A 21,306-nucleotide genomic window follows, 5' to 3' on the forward strand; every position below is an offset into this window, starting at 1 on the left:
TTGACATCAATCAGTATTGAGTAAGAAGTAATATTTCTAGTTTAAAAATGCCCCCCGTATAATTTTTATCATTAAAATATGATAATGATTCTAAATTGAAGATTCCATATTGCAATCTGTAACCAATTTGTAGATAATTTTCGTTAAGGTTTCGATTTCACTGGTGTTACTTGAAAATGATAGTTATTTTAGAATGATTATAAATTTAGCAATAGTAACGTTAAACAAACTAATGCTTCTTTAATGCGTTCTATTGCAACAAATAAAAACTGAAAATACTGGGAGAGTACGGCGATAAAGTGGGGACCTTATATTCAACAGTATACAATCTCTGACTTCTTGTTCAATTCCAACATACGCGGAATTGAAGTGAAAGATCTCATAGGTGAAATTGATACGGTAACGAGAGACTGTATAGTTTACGATATCGGTGTTAATCGTTTTGGATGAAAAACAAAATGGCCGTCCCTTGGGCCCTTTTTTTAATTGGAATTGTGTCAGCTGCAGTTGGTAAGCAATTTATTTAATAATTCCATTGCACGTCATCAAAAAGATAAATGTAATACCGATGAAAAGCAGTTTTTCGAGCCAAAAAAATTGTTATTATCAATCAAGAAGAAATACAACCTCAAATTCTATTACTTTTTAATAACATAATTGATTTATTATACTTTGATCTTTATCAAAAAGTCAATGTTTGAATTTGGCTGAATAGAAAGTTTTAAACACTCTATTTTAAAATTTATTTTCATTTAATTCAACTATTTGTTTGAAATAAGTTCGTACACTATGTGATTAATCGTTGAATTTGTCCAGTTTATCTACTTAAGTTAGTTTAACAAATATCTTCTGGTTTATTTAAAAAAAAGTCCGAAACTAATATTCCACAAGGTTAAAGATATTTGTACGAATGTACCCCACGTACAGTATGTGGGATACCTTCGTATTCGATGGGTTAGATTCATAAGGGTAGTTAAAAAGCCAATTAAAGCCGTTAAATTATCTATTATTTATTATAAAAATATTTATTTATCGAGGTACTAACCTAATAAAATGTAACTTGAATCATAGTCGATAAATCTTTCTTTTAAAAATAACAAAAAATAAAATCTTTCATCCTTAGTCCTTATTAATAGCTTCAAGCTTTACAATTAGTCTAATGGATATGTTAACAATCATTTTATATGACATTGTTGTACAATTAAAACTTAAAGTAAGTATTTATAAATTTGATTGTTAATTATTTAAATTAACTACAAAAGTAAAATATCTTGCTGTTATAGCTGTAGAGACCCTTGCTCGTGGTTGACAATCAGAGAGAATCATGGCTGATATACAGAGTATTTGGATCTTCTTTATCAGGGACAAAGAATGACCATGATTATCCCGGTTTCTTCAGAAAATAAGATATTCTGTACCCGAATAATGACTGAGACCTTTTCCTATGTAATAAACAGTAATTTTTTTTCAAACTTTACGAAAACATAACGATTATCTTTAATATTCACTGGTATCACCCTTAAATTAGAATTGATACTACAATCATCAGTTTCTTCGTCCATTTCTAAATAAATTCCCTGAATCTTCATCGCTTCCTATTTACTCAACTTTATTTTTCTTTTGTCTCGAATTAAGTTCGTTTAAGTTCGTTCAAACTACGTTTCACTGCTTTGTGTCTGTCTTTCTTGTTCTGCTTAATTTTTTTCAGTTCTTTTTATCTATGTACCTTTCCTGATTCAATTTCTTCTGGTTTATCTGTACATATACGGGATTAACCAGATTTTCTTGCTTTATTAGTTTTTTTTATATTAATTATCTGATTGATTTCATAACAAATATTTATTTTGTCAGAAGAAAAATAATCCTAGAAAAATCTAAGGGGGAACATGTCTAGCCCGGTCTAACTGTTAGAATGCACCCCTCGCCTCTTGTTATATATATACTATATAGGGTGTCCCACGACGAGTTAAAACTATCCGTATATGGCAAAATACTCATAGTGAAATCGTGAACAATTCTAGGCTTAGGTTTTCCAATACGATCATTTCAACTAAAATATTTTCAACCTACCGGAAGTCTACTGTTATTTTGTTATTTTAAATAAAACACCCTATATATTAATACATTTTTGAAATTTACGTGAGATTTAAGTATACTTTTGTTTAAAGCTTTTTTTCTAAAAAAATTTGACCGTTGCAGACCCTCTTAAATTATTTTTTCACGAAGATACCCTTAATCTGTTGAAAAATTTTTCATTCCATACAGGGTGTGTATAAAAAATGTTCAAAGTTTAAGTTCATAAATATGAAATTTCTTTATTTTTTTCAATAGAATTACCCAGTTTTTATCTATTTTAATACATTCAGGGATAAAAATTGATGTATACTTTCCTATACCTAATCCTTACTGTTATCCAGATATTAAATGTTTTCTGTAAATCTTCACAGATGCTGGTGTAGTACAAATTTTATTTATTCGTTATTAAGTTGAGAACGAGCTATTTTAAAGATTTTCGGAAGTATCAACAATTGACAACTTTTTTTTCAGACCTCGACAAGATAAAGAAAAATACTTTTCTATTTCCTAGTGCTCGTCGGGTCAAAATAAAATTTCCAGAAAATATTTAATATCTGAATAAGGTTAAGGTTTATGTATAGAAAAGTATACATGAATTATTTCTTACTCCTGAATGCATTTTAATAGAAAAAACCGGGTGGTTCGGCTTAAAAAAATAAGGAAATTTGATATTTATGAAGTTAAATTTTGAAATGGAAAATTTTTAACATATATTCAAATACGTCTAGCCTTGTTCAAAGCATTTGTATAGAAACTATTTTCATATCTTTAAGAGTATCCTAGTAAAAAAATAATTTAAAATGGTCTGCAACGGTCACATTTTTTACAAAAAAAATTAATAACTCTAAAAGTATGCGTTTTTCGGAAAAACTTTTCAGACAAAAGTATACTAAAATTTTACGTAGATTTCCAAAATGTATTCAAAATAACAAAGTAACTGTCGTAGAACCGGAAACCGGCTGTCTTTCAAAATATTTTTGTTTGAAATATCTATTCGAAAACCCAAAACCCAAACAAATTTTCATGATTTTACTATAAGTATTTTGCCATATACAGATCAAAATATACAATGTTAATATTAGTCAATCATCACCATTTTGTCAAACATATTCTACTTACAATTACGATATAAAAAATACACTAACCGCGTGCGTAAACACGTTACGTCTTGTCAGCTGATCACCGTAGAGCGACGGGTGTGACACAAATAAAAGCTTGTTTGTGTGCCGTTTAGTTTTGGTGTTCTTCTCTTTGTATCGGTTCTCCGTTTTAATCGTTTTTACTTTTAGGTGCCTTACATCTTAGATTTTCAGTCGTTCCTTTTCAACATCAAAGTACTCCCTCCACCGTTTTATGATTTCTTCATCTTGTCTCAAAACACAATTTTTTTTTGTTTCACCTGGTTCGATTCCCCATTTCTTATTATTTTTAGAACTTTGAAGCTTACTTTCTGATTTCTTTTACTGTCTTCTATTATCTTGTTACCAAAATCTTCCTATGCTCTTTTTTCGCTGCGATAACCATTTCTTCAACTTCTCTTCTTTGATTCCACATCTATTGTATTCATACTCTTACTATTTGATCTTACCATATTTCCTTTCCTTTTTCCTTTTTCTGTGTATTCTTCAAATTTTTCAACTACTTTCTTCTCTCTTATTTTATGTTATTCTTTATTTTTTTTTTCTCTAATTTGGGTTTCGTCTATCCCGCTATTTTCATATTGAGTTTTGCTCTCAAAAGATAATGGTCGATGTATATCTCTGCACTTCGCATGACTCTAAATCTTTTATAGTACTTTGTTCATCCTGTACCTGTAACTTGATATCTAAGTCCATGCAAACTTCCGAAAGCAGAATAGATAAATTTTTCATTCACAAAGGAAATCGTGTGATCAAAAATTGCAAAATAGAAACTAGGTTTAACTTTATGTTTGACTAAATTTCAAATAAATATTTGTTTGTTTGTGTGTTTGTTAGTTTTCTACCTTATTGGGATGGATATTTTCCAAACATGTGTGATCTAGAGTGATCTCAACAATACACAAAGAATGTTGTTAAAAAGTAGAGTAGATACCAAAAGTAGATGACTTCAGTTTTTCGGATTTCTGTAATATTATATAAAACATTTTTTTCAAATAATTCAGACCATAATAACTTATTAACAAATATTTTTATCAGTACATATTCTATATTTTCAGTCTAGCTAGCTTAGTAGTAACTGATTTTAGAATGGATCTTTATTCATTACGAATACCAACATTAGAATAACCGAATTCGTTATCATTAAGAAGTTAGCAAAATATTTAAAAAGCCCTGGTCCAAAAATAAGATATAGGTTATAAAACTCAACTCAAAACTCTACAAAAAGCTATTTTTTGAGAAAAAAATAGGTTCCAATCGAACATCAAACTATTAAGAAACCAGTATCCGTATACAAGCTGCCTTAAATACTAAATCTTATCGTATACAATAACTAAAAATAACAAATATACAATATATACAAAATAATAATAATAATAATAAAATTGATATTTATGTTCGTTTAGAGTCACATCACTATTAGATAAAAGTAAATTATTTGAAATGATACGTTGTTAATGGGGGTTCAATGTCTATTTGTAGATCTGGAATATTTGGATTCACTTAACTATGTGGTTGGTTCCTATTAGGAGGGGTCAGTGTCAACCTGCTTTGAGTAATAAATATAAATGCAATAAAAACTATGAATAATTATAAAACTAGTAGAGAAGGGACACTTTAAATCACTTAACTATATGATAAACAGGTCTTAATAGAGTAGTGAGATAATTTTTTAGCTGATTCAAAGCAGTATTGAAAATCTATTCAAATCACGCCAGAAGTATGAGGACTCAATGATTTGACACAAACATATATACAATTGAAGGAGACAAAGTTCATGTGAAATTGAGGCTCTCCCTTTTTCCTCATTGTTTAATACACACCGAATCTGTATCAAGTCTGGTTTTTCATATATTTAATAACATAAATTGTAAAGAAGTCTTTGCTAGCTATATTACGAGCGGTTTCTTATTAAGAACGTGGCAATGAAACACCAAAGTCGACTAACTTCAATATGTTTTCCGAGCTTTCGAATACTTATGTATTCATCGTCTGGGAAATAATTAATTAACATTTTTGATGGTTTTGAATCGTATTAATTCTTGTAAGAATTTTAAATTCATAGATTTCAAAATTCAATATTCAAATTGATGTTGATAGAAATATTTAATGATATATTATTCCTTTTAAGATTCATTATTTATAAAAAAGCCTTTTCTTTTAATTATTACTTATTCAATTAACAACACACATCGTAATATCAAGTAATAACTATAAACTGGAAGACGTTTTCATCACTGATTGTCCATTCAATTAATGTAAAAGTACCTTCTCGTTCGTAAGATACTTAACTTTCATAATTAATGACATAGTTTTTTATGTATCTTATAGACTTTCAAGCACGTTTACATCACTCATTCAAATGCATCATAAAATTTATTATAAGAAACAAATTAAACAAAAACATTTTTTCATCAGCACTTAATTTGAAATACTCTAAAAAATGATTATGACAAAGTTGAAAAACATATGAACATTTATACCCTTGGCCTAATAAAGAAAGCACAAAAATTTTGGTAAAAAATATATTTATTTTTCAGCGTAATCTCCTTTTAGCTCCATAAACTTTTCCCAACGATGTTCATTAAGTTCGATACCCTTTTTATAATAACAAACTTTATAATAACAAGCTTTTCAAAAAATACATTAACTGCCGATATCATTGTTGAAAAATCTTTGACCACCGAGCCTGGGAACAGAAAATAATCGGAGTGGGCTAAATCTGGCGAATAGGGTGCATGTGGTAGCAATTCACACTTTAATTCATTAATTTTGGTATACACATATCTGTGAGCTGGTGCATTGTCTTGATGAAAGAACAGTTTTTTTTTAGCCAAATGCGGCCTTTTTTGCTTAATTTCTCTGCTCAAACGTTGAATTAAGTTCGCATAATACTCGCCGTTAATAGTTTTCCTTTTTTCAAGATTGTAAATGAAAATTATACCACGCGCTTTTTTCTGTGTCTGATGGGAAGTGATACATCTACGTTTCATCTATAATTTTGTAACACTCCATGGAAACATCTTCACGACGCTGTTTTTGTTCTATTGTGAGCAAACGCACAAACTTGCGTACAGTTTTCTCATATTCAGTCGACGATCATTCTGTACCACTTGATGGATTTTCCACAACATTTCTGGAGTCGTTATTTCATTTGGTCGACCACTGCGATGCTGGTCTTCGCAAGTCGTAGTGCCTCGTTAAAACTCTGCTATCCAATACTCTAATATTGATATCGAAGGAGCAGCCTTACCCAGAGTAGAATCTAGTTCAGCTTCCATTTTGCTTGGGCTGAGGACTTTCAAATAAAAATATTGTATCACATTCCGATGATCAATGTTTCCCTTGTTTATAAATTTACTAAAACGGTCACTATTGATGGCTGCCAAACAAATCCTAAACAACATGGCTTCTCCAAACTTCATAGATTGTCTACTTTCTAATACAGTGGTATTTTTCAAACAGCTACCGCCACCTCTGGGTAAGTTCAGGTACTTCTGGTTCCATCCTCGTACTGATAATATTACAATAACAAAGTTTTTTAAAATAACAAATTTTTGCCTGTAACTAACAGTAATCCCCTAACATATTTTCATCTAAAAAACAGTCCCCGTGCTCCGTCTGTTTACTCATACTTCTTAAGTTGTTGTGGAAAAATGTGAGTGCAGGAATCATCTTCAATGACATATTTTGTTTAAATTTTCATCTTCATAATTTCCATTTTTTTATTTCCCATAAACTATTCGACAACCTTTTTGAATGAGTCATTGACCAGTAAGATACTTTTATACTAAAGATTTTTTATAATTCTAAGGATTTGTGGACTAAATATTCTCGTTTTTTCTTCTGAAATATTTGGTAATACAGGAATGCATCACTAATCCTATCACCTCCAACCACACTTCCAGTTCATCATGTAAAGGGTAGAATAATATTTTTTGTATCTACCAACGACTTTTTCCCGAATTATATCCGTTCCCAATATGCCATTTTGTTCTATTCTCACATATTGATGCTCTTTGACCCTGCTGTTCAACAGACAAAGGAAACAAGAATTTGGTTAATCCACCTTGTGAACCTAATAACTAATCGATGACTCTGAGGTCGCTGCACAGTTTCCACTGATGTTCATCATACTTTAATAAATCCATTAGCGTACATATTGATTCAAAGGTCAATATACTGCGTATTCTATTGGTATAGACGGTTCTATATTCTCGTTGTTTAATGAAACAGCTTTCAGTTTAAAAAACTCAACAAACAAGCATCGTTCTATTTTATTATAAGTTTGATTACTTCTTTCAACGAGTCTTGAAATGTTAGTAAAATAACCGTATTGCTGTTTTCTTTAGGAACAATCCATTTACTTCTATTTCTAGACAAGGTATCTTCTAAACAAATTCCAATGTTGTAAACAAAGTCCAAGAAGATCTGTTTCAGATCTTGTTTATTGCATATCTCTAATTGAATCATTAAAGTCATTTTGATTGAATGAATATAGAGTGTCTTCTTGAAGGAGAAATATTAGAAAAAGTTTTTTCTTCAATATAACTTTCATTTCCATCCTCTAATATATTTTGACTAGAATTTTCGATACAAAGAATATCTTTCGAATATAAAAGACATAGAATATTTGCCTTTTTTATATTGATTCCCACACAAAAATAAGATTAATTTTTATTATTGCTAGACTCTCTTCATGATATGGGGTGAAGCAATTGGATGGTATGCATTATCTGCGGCTGACTATTTTTGTAAAACAATTCAACAGCTTTCAGAAAACACATATAAATGTGGTTTTTCCTTCTCCATGTTTGAAAAGTTTTCTGATGAAAAATTGTTTATTAAGGTCATAATACGACTTATATTGACTCTAAGTGGAATCTCTTGGACTCCAAGCATCACTCAAACGTGCACCAGGTCTTATCCACCTGTAAAATGAATGAATTTTAAGTTAGATGTGCACAAGACTTGTGATTCATAGTTCTCATGGTACAAGCCGGTGAGCCCTCATTGAAAGCAACTGGAAGCACTTTAAATATGGTATGACTGAAAAAGACAATAAACAGGCATAAGTAAGCTCAACTTTAGCATCGAAATGTGAGATAAAAAGTAGTCATCCCATTCCTCCAGCTATGGGATGACATAAGGAGAGTGTATCTGACCGGAGTGTGATTATAGTGTAGTGTAGTGTAAAATAGTGTAGTGATAGGACTGTGTTAGGACAGGGAGTAGTTGTTGCAGTGCAGTTTTATGTCAAATTATCCATTCATCATGAACTTCGTACTAACGTTCAAAGTAATATTTGTGATAAATTTTCTTGAACCGCTTTATCGATGTCAAAAATGAATTTTTCTCCAACCATCAAAAAATGTTGACATTTTTGTACTATTTTCAGGTGCAAAAGCCATCAATTCCCTTACCGTACAAAAATTTGCTCGTTGCTTAGCAACACTTTTAATCCTAGGATTAAAAACGCTACTTTTAATCCTAGGACTAAAAGTACTACTAAACTACTACAAAAATTATATGATTTGTACGTCTACTTGGCAATCGATATTTACCAACAATACCAGATATCCATGACTACCGACTTGCTATCGCTGTTATAATTAATAGGTGAAACCTGAACCAAAATGTAGCAACTGCATTTGCAAATTGACTATAAAACACATAATCGCAGAATGTCCATCTCTTAACTCAGAAATATCATCATCAAATACCACTCGGAACAATACGTGAGATTTTAGGACCAAAATACAATATTACTTACCTTAAAAATTACCTTAAACAGATCTCTATCATAAATTTAATTCAACAATTATTCATAGATAAAATACTTAATCTTTACTAAATCGCTAATAACCAGTATACGGTTGATGCGAATTTTGTAATAAAAAAAATTAATAGGTGCTCAAATTTATTACCAAATTATTAACGACTTTTGAATAAAACTAACTTTATTTTACTTTTGACATGGTTGGAAAAAAAATAGTATATATCATACGGACTTACAGTGCCTATTTTTACTCGCAATTTTGCATTCACTCAGCTGCACTGCGCTCCGCCTCGCAACTGCAAATATTGCTTGTGAAAAAAATCCACTTTTAATCCTTATAATATAATATACTATTGTTTCTTTTAAACGTTATTTTTCTACCCCTCTAATATTATAAGTTTTGTTGAATGGAATTGTGAATAAAAAAAAAACAACTTTTTAGGTTAGGTTACGTTAAGTTAGGTTAGGCTATTTCTAAGTGTCGTTTCCAGATCTATGAGTTATTTCAACCAATTTCTTTTCAAATTATAAGCTATTCACGCGATTTTTTCGTTCCAATACTTTTTCTGTCCAATTACAGCTGTATAATTACATTTTCATAACTTCGACGATTTTAATTTCCGCAATGGATGGTTGCATCTTTGGAGTTCTTACCTCCAGTTCAACCTACATACCTTATCCACTTCCGTCACGGGCATGATACGGAAGTCTTACCAAAAAATTTACGATGGAAGATGATATAGATGGAACACTCCATTTATTTTCTCAGAGTATTCCAAAATATGACTTCCAGTTGTGGAAACTCCAATTACAGCAAGGGCGTCGCCAGCTTATGACTAAGGGGGAAAAAGGGAAAAAATATTATGGAGGATAAAAATGGTACAGTCGAGACCATGAAGCGTTACACTTTGTAAGTCTTTGCCTCGATGACGATTGTAATAAGAATGATTCTAATATCAAATCAAACTTTTAAACACATTAATAATTATTTATTTTAACAAAAATCATATTCAATTAAAACATAATCTGCGGTGATTTTTTGCAAAACTTTCAGCCACTTTATCAATAAAATAATTTGAGTTTCTATTTATGATAGCTCTCACACTCACTAGACTATTAATGCGATCTTCTACCATGCTGCTTCTTAGCCATGTTTTTAGTCTTCTGAGGCTACTAAAGGATCGCTCCACTATACAGGTTGTATATGGTAAAGCGATCAGAATTTTTAATGCTTCTCCGTTTTGAGAAAGAAGAAATTTGTTTCTTTAAGGATATCAGTAACTATTTTAGATTTGTTAGATTGAACCTATCGTGCCACAATTGCTGCCAAAGTTCAATTTCATTCTTTATATTCGGTAAATCATAAAACTGGGCAATGGATTCACAAGTTGTCATCTACGCCGGGTGTAACTTATATAATGCGAATGAAGGCGTGTTTTCTTCAGCAAAACGTACTTCCAGGGAGGTAATAATTGATTCCAAGTATGGTATTACTAAAGACCTCTTCCATTAGTCTGAAGGTCCTTCTGCTGGATTATTGCTTCTATGATGTTGTTTCCACGCGACTTTGATGTAATGTCCTCCTCAAGTCTGACTTTCTCTGCAACAACAGCAGCTTCCATTATAATTTCGTCTGTCACTTTTTCCGGTTTTTCATGGTGGTTTCTAATTAAAAGTGAGATCCTTTTAACGTGTTCCGAGGCTTTAACCACGTCCAAAGTTACAGATTGGAGTACGTTGACAACGGGTTCCATAAAAGCTGGAAGCTGCATGCAGTTGTAAGGCACTTTTCCTAGTTTAAACTATTTCCTTCCTGTCATAATGTTTATGAGGTAAAGTCCGGAAATATTAGGTATCAACTTCTTCCTCAAAACTGATTCCCGAAAAAAGTTTATAGTATATTTGGTGATTCCCATAGCATTTCTAATTTCAGGAAGTGAATTTAGATCATTGATGACTAGATTCAGTTTTTGGGACGATTTCGCATCTAAATATTCTAACTTAATGAAACCGACAAACATTTTTTGGACTTCTTTAGTGTCTTCATCAAAATATCGCATCCAAATCGATAGTTGTTCATTGTCAGAAATATCAGCTATTTCGACTGCTAGCACAACATATGCTGATGCTTCTTTTACTTTTTTCATAATATCACGATTCCACAAATACCAATAATTTCATTTTGAATATCCACTGATCCTTTACTCAATGTTTTTCTTTAAAATCAAATGTGCCGTGTCAATTCGCAGCCTGTATAAATCCTCGAGAATACCTTCACCATAATGTTTACCTCGTGTGGCCCGCAAAACGTAATGCAGGAAATAATAATATAATAAATAAATATAATTTTGCGATATTCTTCAATAATTCCCTTGGAATATTTGTTCAGTTGCAAATCCACACATTCGAGAAAAGATTTAGCAGCTTTCAATGCCTCCTTATGAAAGTGCTTTTGGCACTGCTCGTGAATATCTTTGAACTTACAAAAGGGCCTTATGGTAAATGATCCCAATATGCTTCTAAATGAATTTTTATTTGGTGGGAACAAGGTACAATATTTACAAAATGCTCCATTTTGGATGTCAAAATATTAATGATATTCTGAATATTTTAATACTTTCTAAAATATACATTAAACCTTAATTTGTCATGCGATGGGGAATTTATTAATAGATAAGGAAGTCAATTGTTCGCACGGCCTTAGGACTTTTGTCGCTATGCTTTGATCTCTGGGGGGAGGCAGGGGGACAGTTGCCCCCCTGAAAACACAGTTGAATTACATTAATGCATTCATATAGGTAGTGATTACTTTAAAAATTCATAAAATCATTTTCCTGAAAATAGTTTTCCTATGTATTAAAAATCCGTGCTAAGATTAGGAAACATAAATTATTTATCTTAAACGAAAAACTGTTGTCAATGAACAACATAATTTTATAGTTTGTGAAAATTGAACATAATATCCAAAACGCGCATCGTTTCTTTGTTCGTACTTTCGCTTTCTTTAAACCTGTTTATTTTTCTAGAACAACACGTTGAAAGTGAAAGAAAGAAAAGTGAATACTTCGTAAAACGTTACAAAAACTGACTCAAGTATGAACGTCACGGCAATAAATAAAGAAAGTTCCTTCGACATGATGAATGATGAAAAATAAACGTGACTTGTGTTAGGTAAAAGATTGGAGGAGTTTTATAGTTTGATTTACTTCGAATTTACAGTTGAATTGAAAGGTCGTTATCAATTATATAATATATATGAAATATAAATTTATATATATATATATTTATATATATATATATATATATATATATATATATATATGTATATATATATATAAAATAGTAGTTCTAAGCTTTATTGAAAAAACAAAATTTATCGTAAAAAAGAAAAGCAGCAACGACTTATGCCATTCTCAACAGCGTTACATTCTTAAGATTGCATTATAATTATAAGGGACAATAAAGTTCAAAAATAATTTTTATAATGGAAGTATTTGTGGTGACCTGCATTCTTTAACATTTTAAAAGTTGATTCGAAAACTTTACGATTTATTGAATTTATAAGCTAGTTTCATAATATATTGGATAAGATGCTTCTTTTCAAAACTATATTTTTTCTGTGTCCCATTTTGTTGTATGTACCCAAAAAAACATTCCCTGAAAGTTTGCGCCCTCTAATATTAATTCCTCGACCAAAGAACCCTTGAAAAAACTCTGATTTTTTACTCACAACTTCAAAGGCCTTGCCCCCATTGATTATTTAATGAAAAAAAATTTTAAATTTATAAAATCAAACTTATACATAAAGAAAATTTAAATTTTTGTAACCAAGAATATACAATAAACCAAGTAAGGAAAAATCTGCAGCGTATTGAAGTGTGAAAATTTTTATTTCAATAGTTCGTATGACTGCCTCTTCTTGCAAGTAATTGGCCAACGCGTCTCTTAACCCGCGAATAAAATGATCGAAACCATAGTTAGCCATATTGATCGACTCTACTTGAATAGTATCAGTCATGCGTTGAAGAGTTACCGGTGAGTTACAGGTGAATTTGCTAGCCAATTCATTCTTTGAATTTCTCCTTCCTCTAGGATGTTTTTTACCATTTTTGTACGATGTGATCTGGCATCATCAAACATGAAATTTGCTCCACATTCATTACACAAGGGCTAAACTATCGATCCTATATTTTCATCGTATGTGGTACCTTGTCATTGTTTACTTAATGACAATAAGTGGTGTACCATATATACCATATTATACCTACCCAAAACATCACGTATTCGCTATGAGAGAGAACAAATTGAGTCGTTTCAGTATACATGGGCCTCTACAGACCCTTTCCCGACGAAAAATCAACGTAATGCTATTATTATAAAACCCAATCGCTGTGCTCTTGTGCCTATTGGAAACGGGCACCGTTAAACGTCTACTTCTCGAAACTGCCGTTTCCTCTCTGATTTTAACCTGCTCTTCATTCAAGTTACCAATATTTTCAGGGAAATAGTTCATATTACAACCAATAATCCTACATATTTTCAACAATCTCATCATAATTTGGATCTTAATAATTTCTTCAACGGCACTCCATCCATCTGTCTTCTTATCTGCGGCTCTACAAAGATCCCCCCTTTTACTTAGAGCCGAAAATGATTTACACAAATTTTCAAAACAATTTATTTCTTCGTTAAATGCATTGACAAATTGTCCAATTCTGTTATATTCTCTCATAGGAAACATGGAAATTTCTAGATCTACTGATAATTCAGGGTTATGATTTTCATATTATATTCTTAAAAGTAATTGATAAGAAAAAAATTAATTACGAAAAAATAAAAAAATTCATAAGTAGATGACATCCCCCGACATGGTAACTTCGCATTTCATAAGCAAGTGCCGGGTTATACCTCGGGGACAGCTGTAAAGAAGACGAAATACCACTCGGATTAGATCTTTTCTTACCGAAGAAAGGGTTTATTCGGGCAGCGAAAACACACACATTAAGACGTCCAGATCAAGAAGACAAGAGTGTATAGCCAACAGGCTAAATCTTAACAAAAAGATAAAACTACCCAGAACCTTCCATAAAGCTCAAGGGGTGGTGGAATGTTTCTCTGCGCATCTATACGCGGAATTTTGTTCAATATTCTGAATTTCGTTACAAATACTTATAAATAAAACTTAATTTCAGTAAGCGATGTATAATGGATTCAAATGAATGCAATTGAATAATATCATTGGAAAGTATAAATTCATTGGCATTTAAGCTACACCGACAAATTATACAAAAGTATTTATGCTAATAATTATAAAATGAGCTAAATAGGACTTTTTGAAGACCTCAAACCCAAATGTGGCAAGAAACTAATTGATGATATTCTATAAAAGTAATTATAACAATTTATTATGAAATCTTTATTACACCTTTTCAACTGACTCCTTTCGGTTTTTTTCTCTGAATCGAATTCATCAAATTACTCGTTATCCTTGAATACAACTGCATTTGTACTGTTTGGATTTATTGTAACAAAAAAACATGTTATAGTCTATTGATTCAGTATTTGAAACCGATTTATTTATCGTTAGTTATTAGTTTCACCTTCAGTGATCATTAAATGTCTTTTAATTTGAATAATTATTCTTTTGAAATCAAAATTTACTTCCTTCGCTAATTAAACATACTTAAAAACGTTGAGTTATAATTTTTATGATTAGATATTACGAATTTCCGGCATCGCAGTGCTACGCCTGAATAATAATCTAGTCCACAAAAGTTAAATTTTAGATTGTATTGTAATAAATTAGAATTTTTCGACAAAGTTCAACAATATACAGTTCAATTAGAAACGTTTGATTATGTTTCAATACCTCCTGTAGGTGTTTTCAATAAATAATAACATTTTTTTTTAAATGTCTCTTTGTGGTGAATGGTTTCCTTGGCATATACAACGATATAAACATCTATATATCACTATAAATCAAAAATTTTATCGAGTTAAACTAAAAGTATCTATTAGTAATAAAATCAATTGATTTTTGTTATACAGGTTGTCCCCGTAAAAGTTACTGATTATTAACCATTAGGGATGAGCCGTCCCTGGCTTTCAGATAAGAGTATAGAATTATTTATTCCCTCAAACACACAAAATGGACATACGTAAGCATCCATTAAAAATTTATAATGTTCGAATGTATAATTTAGAAAATATACTTGAATAAGTTCTGATTTTGAAGCTTTAAATGCCTATAATTCAGAAGCAAGAAGTCGTATAAGAATTTTTTTATGTCACAGCAATTTCACGTCATCTACTCACCCCAGCATTTTTTGCATCAAGTCCCGGAACAACCGTATATGCTAGAATGGATAAAATAAGTTGAGTCCACCATATTTTTACTAATAAAAAATTTAACAATTCCTATCATAATTTGAAAACTTTTCACAAATTTTAAGACGTTAAAATATTTGTCATTTTCTGATAAAAAATCAGAAATTAACATTTATGTTTTTATTGTATTCTGTGCATTTTTATTACGGATTTGAAATAAAAATAAGACCTCAATTTACTAACCAAAAAGAAAAAGAAACCTAACCTAAAATACACGTTAAATAGTTATTTATATTTCAGAATACAAATCGAGAATTCTTCCTAGTAGTTAGAACCGTCATTTGGCTGTAACCAATATCACATACACCTGAAATATTCGATGTTTATATGTAGATATTGGGGTATCATATACACTACGACCCAAAGGAACTATTGAGTCCCATTTTCTTGGTGCCATACTGGGAAACCCAGTGTTCATAGCTAATCTGTCTATAATGTGGGATGGCTTTGTCTTCTTTGTCTTCTATTTCATATTCTCCCAAGTGAAGTGCTCTGTTCTTCTTTAGTATTTGACGCTTCGAGAGAATGTGGATAGAGGTCTCGTCCTCTGTGCAACAAAATTTGCAGGAGTCTAGTGTCTTCAGGAGTTCAGGTTTTGTTCCCATCTACTTTCTTTTCCAATGCTTTTTTATTGTTTTGTAGCTGATCTTTCCCTTAACTCTAGCGTAATCCATTTCACTTAATTTTTCTAGACAAACCCAAACGACTTTGAATTTTATGATGCTGGTAATTGAACTCTAATAGTTGCTTGGATGCTTCCGATAACTCATCTCTAGATTACTGGATACATTTATCAATTGCATAGATATTTGCTCAAAAAATGCTTGGTGTGTTGTTTGGTTCTGGATCCCCACACTCCTATTCCAGCTCTGTCTGATGCTTCGAATCATTGGTTTGGTCATTATTTAGGGACGATTTTTCTTTGTTGATTCTATGTGATGTGTTTTCTGCCACAGTTTCTAATACTATGTGTAGCTATTGTATACAATAGTGTAGCTATTGGACATGATAAGCCGGTTGATGGCCCCGGTTGTATATAAGCAGACAAGTCTTTGTACCTTCGAGAGATTGTTGGTATTCAGACTAATTTTATAACCTCAAAGGACTGCTTTATATGTGATAATTAGTCTCACAATTGCTGTGTACATTTCACAGTAGAATCATCACGAAGTTTCCCCATACCATCAGGAATTTTATAGCCTATATGATTATCTCTGATATATTCACCAGCTCTAGACTGCTTCTACTGAGGCGGATCAAGTATGACCGAATATGAAATATTCGATACACTGAGATACTAAAAAAATTAAGCTGAATTAAATAAATTTATTGCTTCGTAGACATTGTGAGAATTTTCTGCCTTTCTCTTAGAATGATCCAATAGATTTAACTATGTCACCAATATCAATTAATGTCAGCTATAAGAGGACTACTGAAAAAATGTTTGCCCCAAATAAATAATAAAAAGTTGAGCATTTTCTACAGATTGAAAGCGTTCTAACACCCCCTTGTAACTGATATTAAGGCTAATCCTCCAGAGCAGATTTTCAAATTATATACTCAACGAAATCATTACTGACTCTCCTGTTATTAGTTAGTAGATTTTCTTATTGTTCTTTATACAAAGGTAGAAATATCTTGGAAGCGATTTAATCAATTTAATTATATACAATCCAAAGATGACATCATAAATAAAGGATTACCTACTTTAAAAGTTCACGTTGCAAGTTAGAATAGACATACTTTCACTAACCAGTTTTATTATACGTTAACTATAGTATAAAAAATATTATCTCTCTATTACAACTGAACTATAGAAACCCTTCCTTCAAGTTTATAATAATTAATAATTTAAATTAAATGAGGAGTATTTATAAACAGTATGTCCACTTTAATATATGGTAAATGGAAATTAGGCCCGCCGCAAATAGAACCAAGCTTATGCACATCTCACACGTACTATACTGAACATACTGTGTCTGATGCGCGTTTCGTAAACGCTTAAGTCTCTGAAGACGATAACTTGGTTATCGAACTCATCCCAAGGCCAGTCCAGACCCAAGCTGTTTCGTGGGTCTGTTCACTGTCTGTGTGAACCTTTTGTATTTTATATAACATTTTAGTTTTATGTTGTTCAATATTTTATACTGTACATTAATTAATTGAATTGGTTAGAGCTTGTGGTAAGTTGTATGATACTAATCATCTGGGAGATGCAAATTGGGTATTGGCTGTATTCAATATGTCTTATTATTAAAATAAACATTTGCTTGGGCTGGATTTCGGTCATAAGTGGGCTACGCATGAGTTGTGCTCGAACTGAATTCAATTTACTGCCTCCTCAAATGTAAACATCCTTATAAGGTGGTCAGAAGAAGGTGTTGAACATAATACGCAACATATAAAACAAAGCTAGGGAGGAAGTGAGTGACATTATAGAAGAAGAATGGATTATGTACTTTGGTAACAAATAACATTGCTGATGAGTACAGGCCCCATCATGTTTGAAATTTGTTGAAGTTCATATTTGTACATCATCTAACAGGTTCTAGAACTTTTTTGACAATAAATACAATTAGGTCTGCGAAGTTCGAGTACCGTCAATGAAGAATGACCGTGTCAAATGATGCCTGCACAAAAATTTACAGTAAATCTATATTGGTTCCTTGTTTGGATAATGTTTTATGAATTGTCAGCAATCCGTGAATGCATATTATGAGAAGAGAGAGAAGGAGGAGAAGAAGAATGAGAAGAAACAATGCTCTGTTTGGAAAATGTTTATAATGAAACCTTCTGGCGTCTAAACAAATTTGAGATGCAAATCCACGCATTAAATGCATACATACGTAATAAACAAAAAATAAGACTCTAAGCGCAACTTTCAAATCAAAGTCCTCTTATATCGATAGTCCACACATTATTGAACGTATGGCAACACTGATAATTGACATTATCAATCGTGACGTACTCAGAATGTGTTGTCACACGAATGCTATTTGAATTGATGAGTCATCCGTCGTACAGCCCTTGTTTGGTACATAGTGATTTCTTCTTATACTCCCAGATCAATAATAAATTGCGAAGTTTTTCCACACCTGAAGAAGTATTTGATGCGTTGAAATTGCCACTTTTAGAGATACCTCAATCAAAATTAAAAAGTTATAGTTCACACAATATACTTTAACAACTTTATCATCAGCAGTATCTGTTAATCAAATTATTCTTAGAGAACAATTCTCGCAATTTTTTTATTAATATGGATCATATTACTTTTATCTTTAATTGAAATATTTCCCAACTCTAAGTTTTGACAAACAAAGGTCCATCAGAAAAAGAATAAACTTTTTCACACAAAGAAAATGAACTTTTTTTTAGGAACTGGTTGTAAAAGAAGTCTTTATTAAAAGACCTGAAAGAATAAAAACAAACTGGAAGAATTTCGATTAAATTCAATGTTCAATCAGATAAATTGGGACGGAATCGTTAAAGAAAAGCTTTTTAATTTCTCATGAATGCCCCTTCAATCAAAGTTGGAATAAATAAAATGCGAGGACATGAAAAAGTATTCAAATTTAGCAATCAGTTCCATGAAATTAGATACACTTTATTCGAAGCTCTTTAGTCTGTGACACCTAAAAATATTGATTGTAGTCAGATTTTTCAACAGTTGAGACTACAGGGTGATTCAGAGATAAGAAGATTTTTTATAATCTGTTTGTTTCATATATTTGAACATTGTCCCAAAGTCAATTGAAGTCAATCTTAATATATTTACGTGAAATATTACTTTAATAAAAATTAATTGGAACTTGAAATATTTGAAGGGAAAGTATATAAAAAATGTTATAACAAAGAAAATACAATATGCAGCCATCACTAATTATCTTGAATTTTTCACGATTTCAGCCTACTTTTGTCAGAAAAGACAGATTATATGTTCAAACTACAAACTCAGCAGTGAAAATCATTTGTGAAATAAATGCTAATAAGCAGAAAAAATTAAAGGCCACCCCAACCAACTTGGACTTAACATAAACATTGTGACGACAATAGTTCCACAAGCTTATCCGCTTGTATCATATTTTCTCAATGCTGGAAATCTGTCAATACAAAAATCCACTAACAAAACACTCTTCTCATCCCCTCGGTGGCATCTAGAACAGTTTTAAAATTTCGCTGGATCCGGTAAACCCCCTCACCTGCAGATATAATACTACCAATTTCCAAATCTCGAAAAAAGTGAAGATTAGATCTATCTATCTAAAAAAAATAAGCTAGAATTGATTGTTTGATAGAGCTAATAATTTGATAATAGATTGATTGACAAGAACCAATCAATTTTAGTTAGAAAACTTCTCATTCGGAGTGGTAAAAACAAATATGGTAAATATTTATTGAAATAAATAAATTATTACACTTTTAATTATTATTGTTATAACACTCGTATTATAATCAAAATTAAATACTTATTATAACATAATTCGCTTCTACAATGGTAATTCCAAAAAAAATATAATTTTAATGAGAGGGATGTACCAGATGGATGGAAATTATGAATATTGGTACTAAATATGTTAGATGCAACTTTTTGCAAGTAATAGTCATTAATTTTCTTAAAATATTACTCCTGGTTACGATTGTGCACCCCCATTTTTTGTCACGTCCTACGTAAACCCCCACCGAGTCTCCCGTAGACCCCCGATTGTCTACTTGAACCATTTTGGGCACGACGGTATCTAAACTCAAGAGGAAACTTTATTATCTCTGCTATCCACTGCTAGTGATGTCCTACAATGAGCTCCTCGAAAATTTTTTTCCCATCTAAATAGTTTTCTTCATCACAATCAACTGAAACCTTTTTCTAAATTCTTGCTGTAACCTTACAACCCTTACAACAAGAAACAAAATCTATTACAAGCTTTCTGCTTATTCCAGCAACTTTTTTTATCCTCAGTAGTTTCAATCCCTCACGCGATGTTTAGTGTACACCAAAATAACCCTTCCTAAGAACCTTGCAATGGAAAAGTTTTCCTATATCAAGCTATTCCAAAAATTATCCAAATCACTTATGAAATTCATCCTACTTTCCAAATAAAACGAGTCTGGTTTATAAACGTGGTCAATACAAAAACATGTGGACTCTTGCTTATGTGATTATTGTGCAATGAAAAAATGTCTGTTTCAAATGAATGAATACACTATGAAATGGTATCATTTTTGTAAGCATTTTGTTCAATTTTATTCACTTGTGGACCTTCACTTCACACTTCACAGTAGTTGAGAAAAGATAAAATTGAAAAACTCATTACCAGTTTAGGGAAACATCAGCAAATGCCACATTCCCAAATATCGAATTTTGTTGTTTCATCAAGTTTTATAATTATTTCGAAAAATGGAGGAAACATGTGTGTCATTTTGTAATGGACAGTTTGTTGAAAAGTGTTTAGTAGATATTGTAAAACTTGTGTCCAGAAAAGTCTTCTTTAACTAAACTAAACAGAACTAAGATAAAATTGTTTTATTCTGAAGGAGGAATTAAATTTGGATGCACACGTGCACAAATGAACTTATTGAGGAACTACAGCAGTATAATTAGATGTTTTTCTTAATATTAAGAATAATGTTTATTGTCATGTGTTTTATAGACCTGGAAAAGCAGTTTGACCGAATACAACTGGAGAACGTGGTACACCTTCTAAAAAACAGGTAAACCCCATATAACACCATAAAAACCATCGAAAACATTTGCCGGAGAAACAAAATGCAGGCCAAAATCAATGGCATAACTATCGAAGAAATTCCTGTGAACAATGGTATTCGATAAGGAGATTTTCTTAACCCCGTATTGTTAAAAATTGTTATGGACGAAGTAATAAAAAGCAATTGTAACCTGAAAGGGTATAAAATGGGGAAAAAAGACGTCAA

General features: G+C 31.4%; 1 protein-coding gene across 3 annotated transcripts in view; it reads left to right on the top strand.

Moving 5' to 3' along the window:
- The first annotated feature begins 341 nt into the window (after window positions 1-341).
- The window catches only part of LOC130894740 (protein Skeletor, isoforms B/C), an 85,225-nt gene continuing 64,260 nt past the window's right edge, over window positions 342-21,306 (top strand). For all 3 annotated transcript variants that reach the window (XM_057801706.1, XM_057801707.1, XM_057801708.1), the window contains exon 1: window positions 342-510. In XM_057801706.1, the coding sequence (XP_057657689.1) occupies window positions 447-510 (64 nt within the window). In that variant the 5' untranslated portion in view covers window positions 342-446. The remainder of the gene's footprint in view (window positions 511-21,306) is intronic.

Source organism: Diorhabda carinulata, chromosome 6 (assembly GCF_026250575.1).
Source record: "Diorhabda carinulata isolate Delta chromosome 6, icDioCari1.1, whole genome shotgun sequence".
Classification (NCBI taxonomy): Eukaryota; Metazoa; Arthropoda; class Insecta; order Coleoptera; family Chrysomelidae; genus Diorhabda; species Diorhabda carinulata.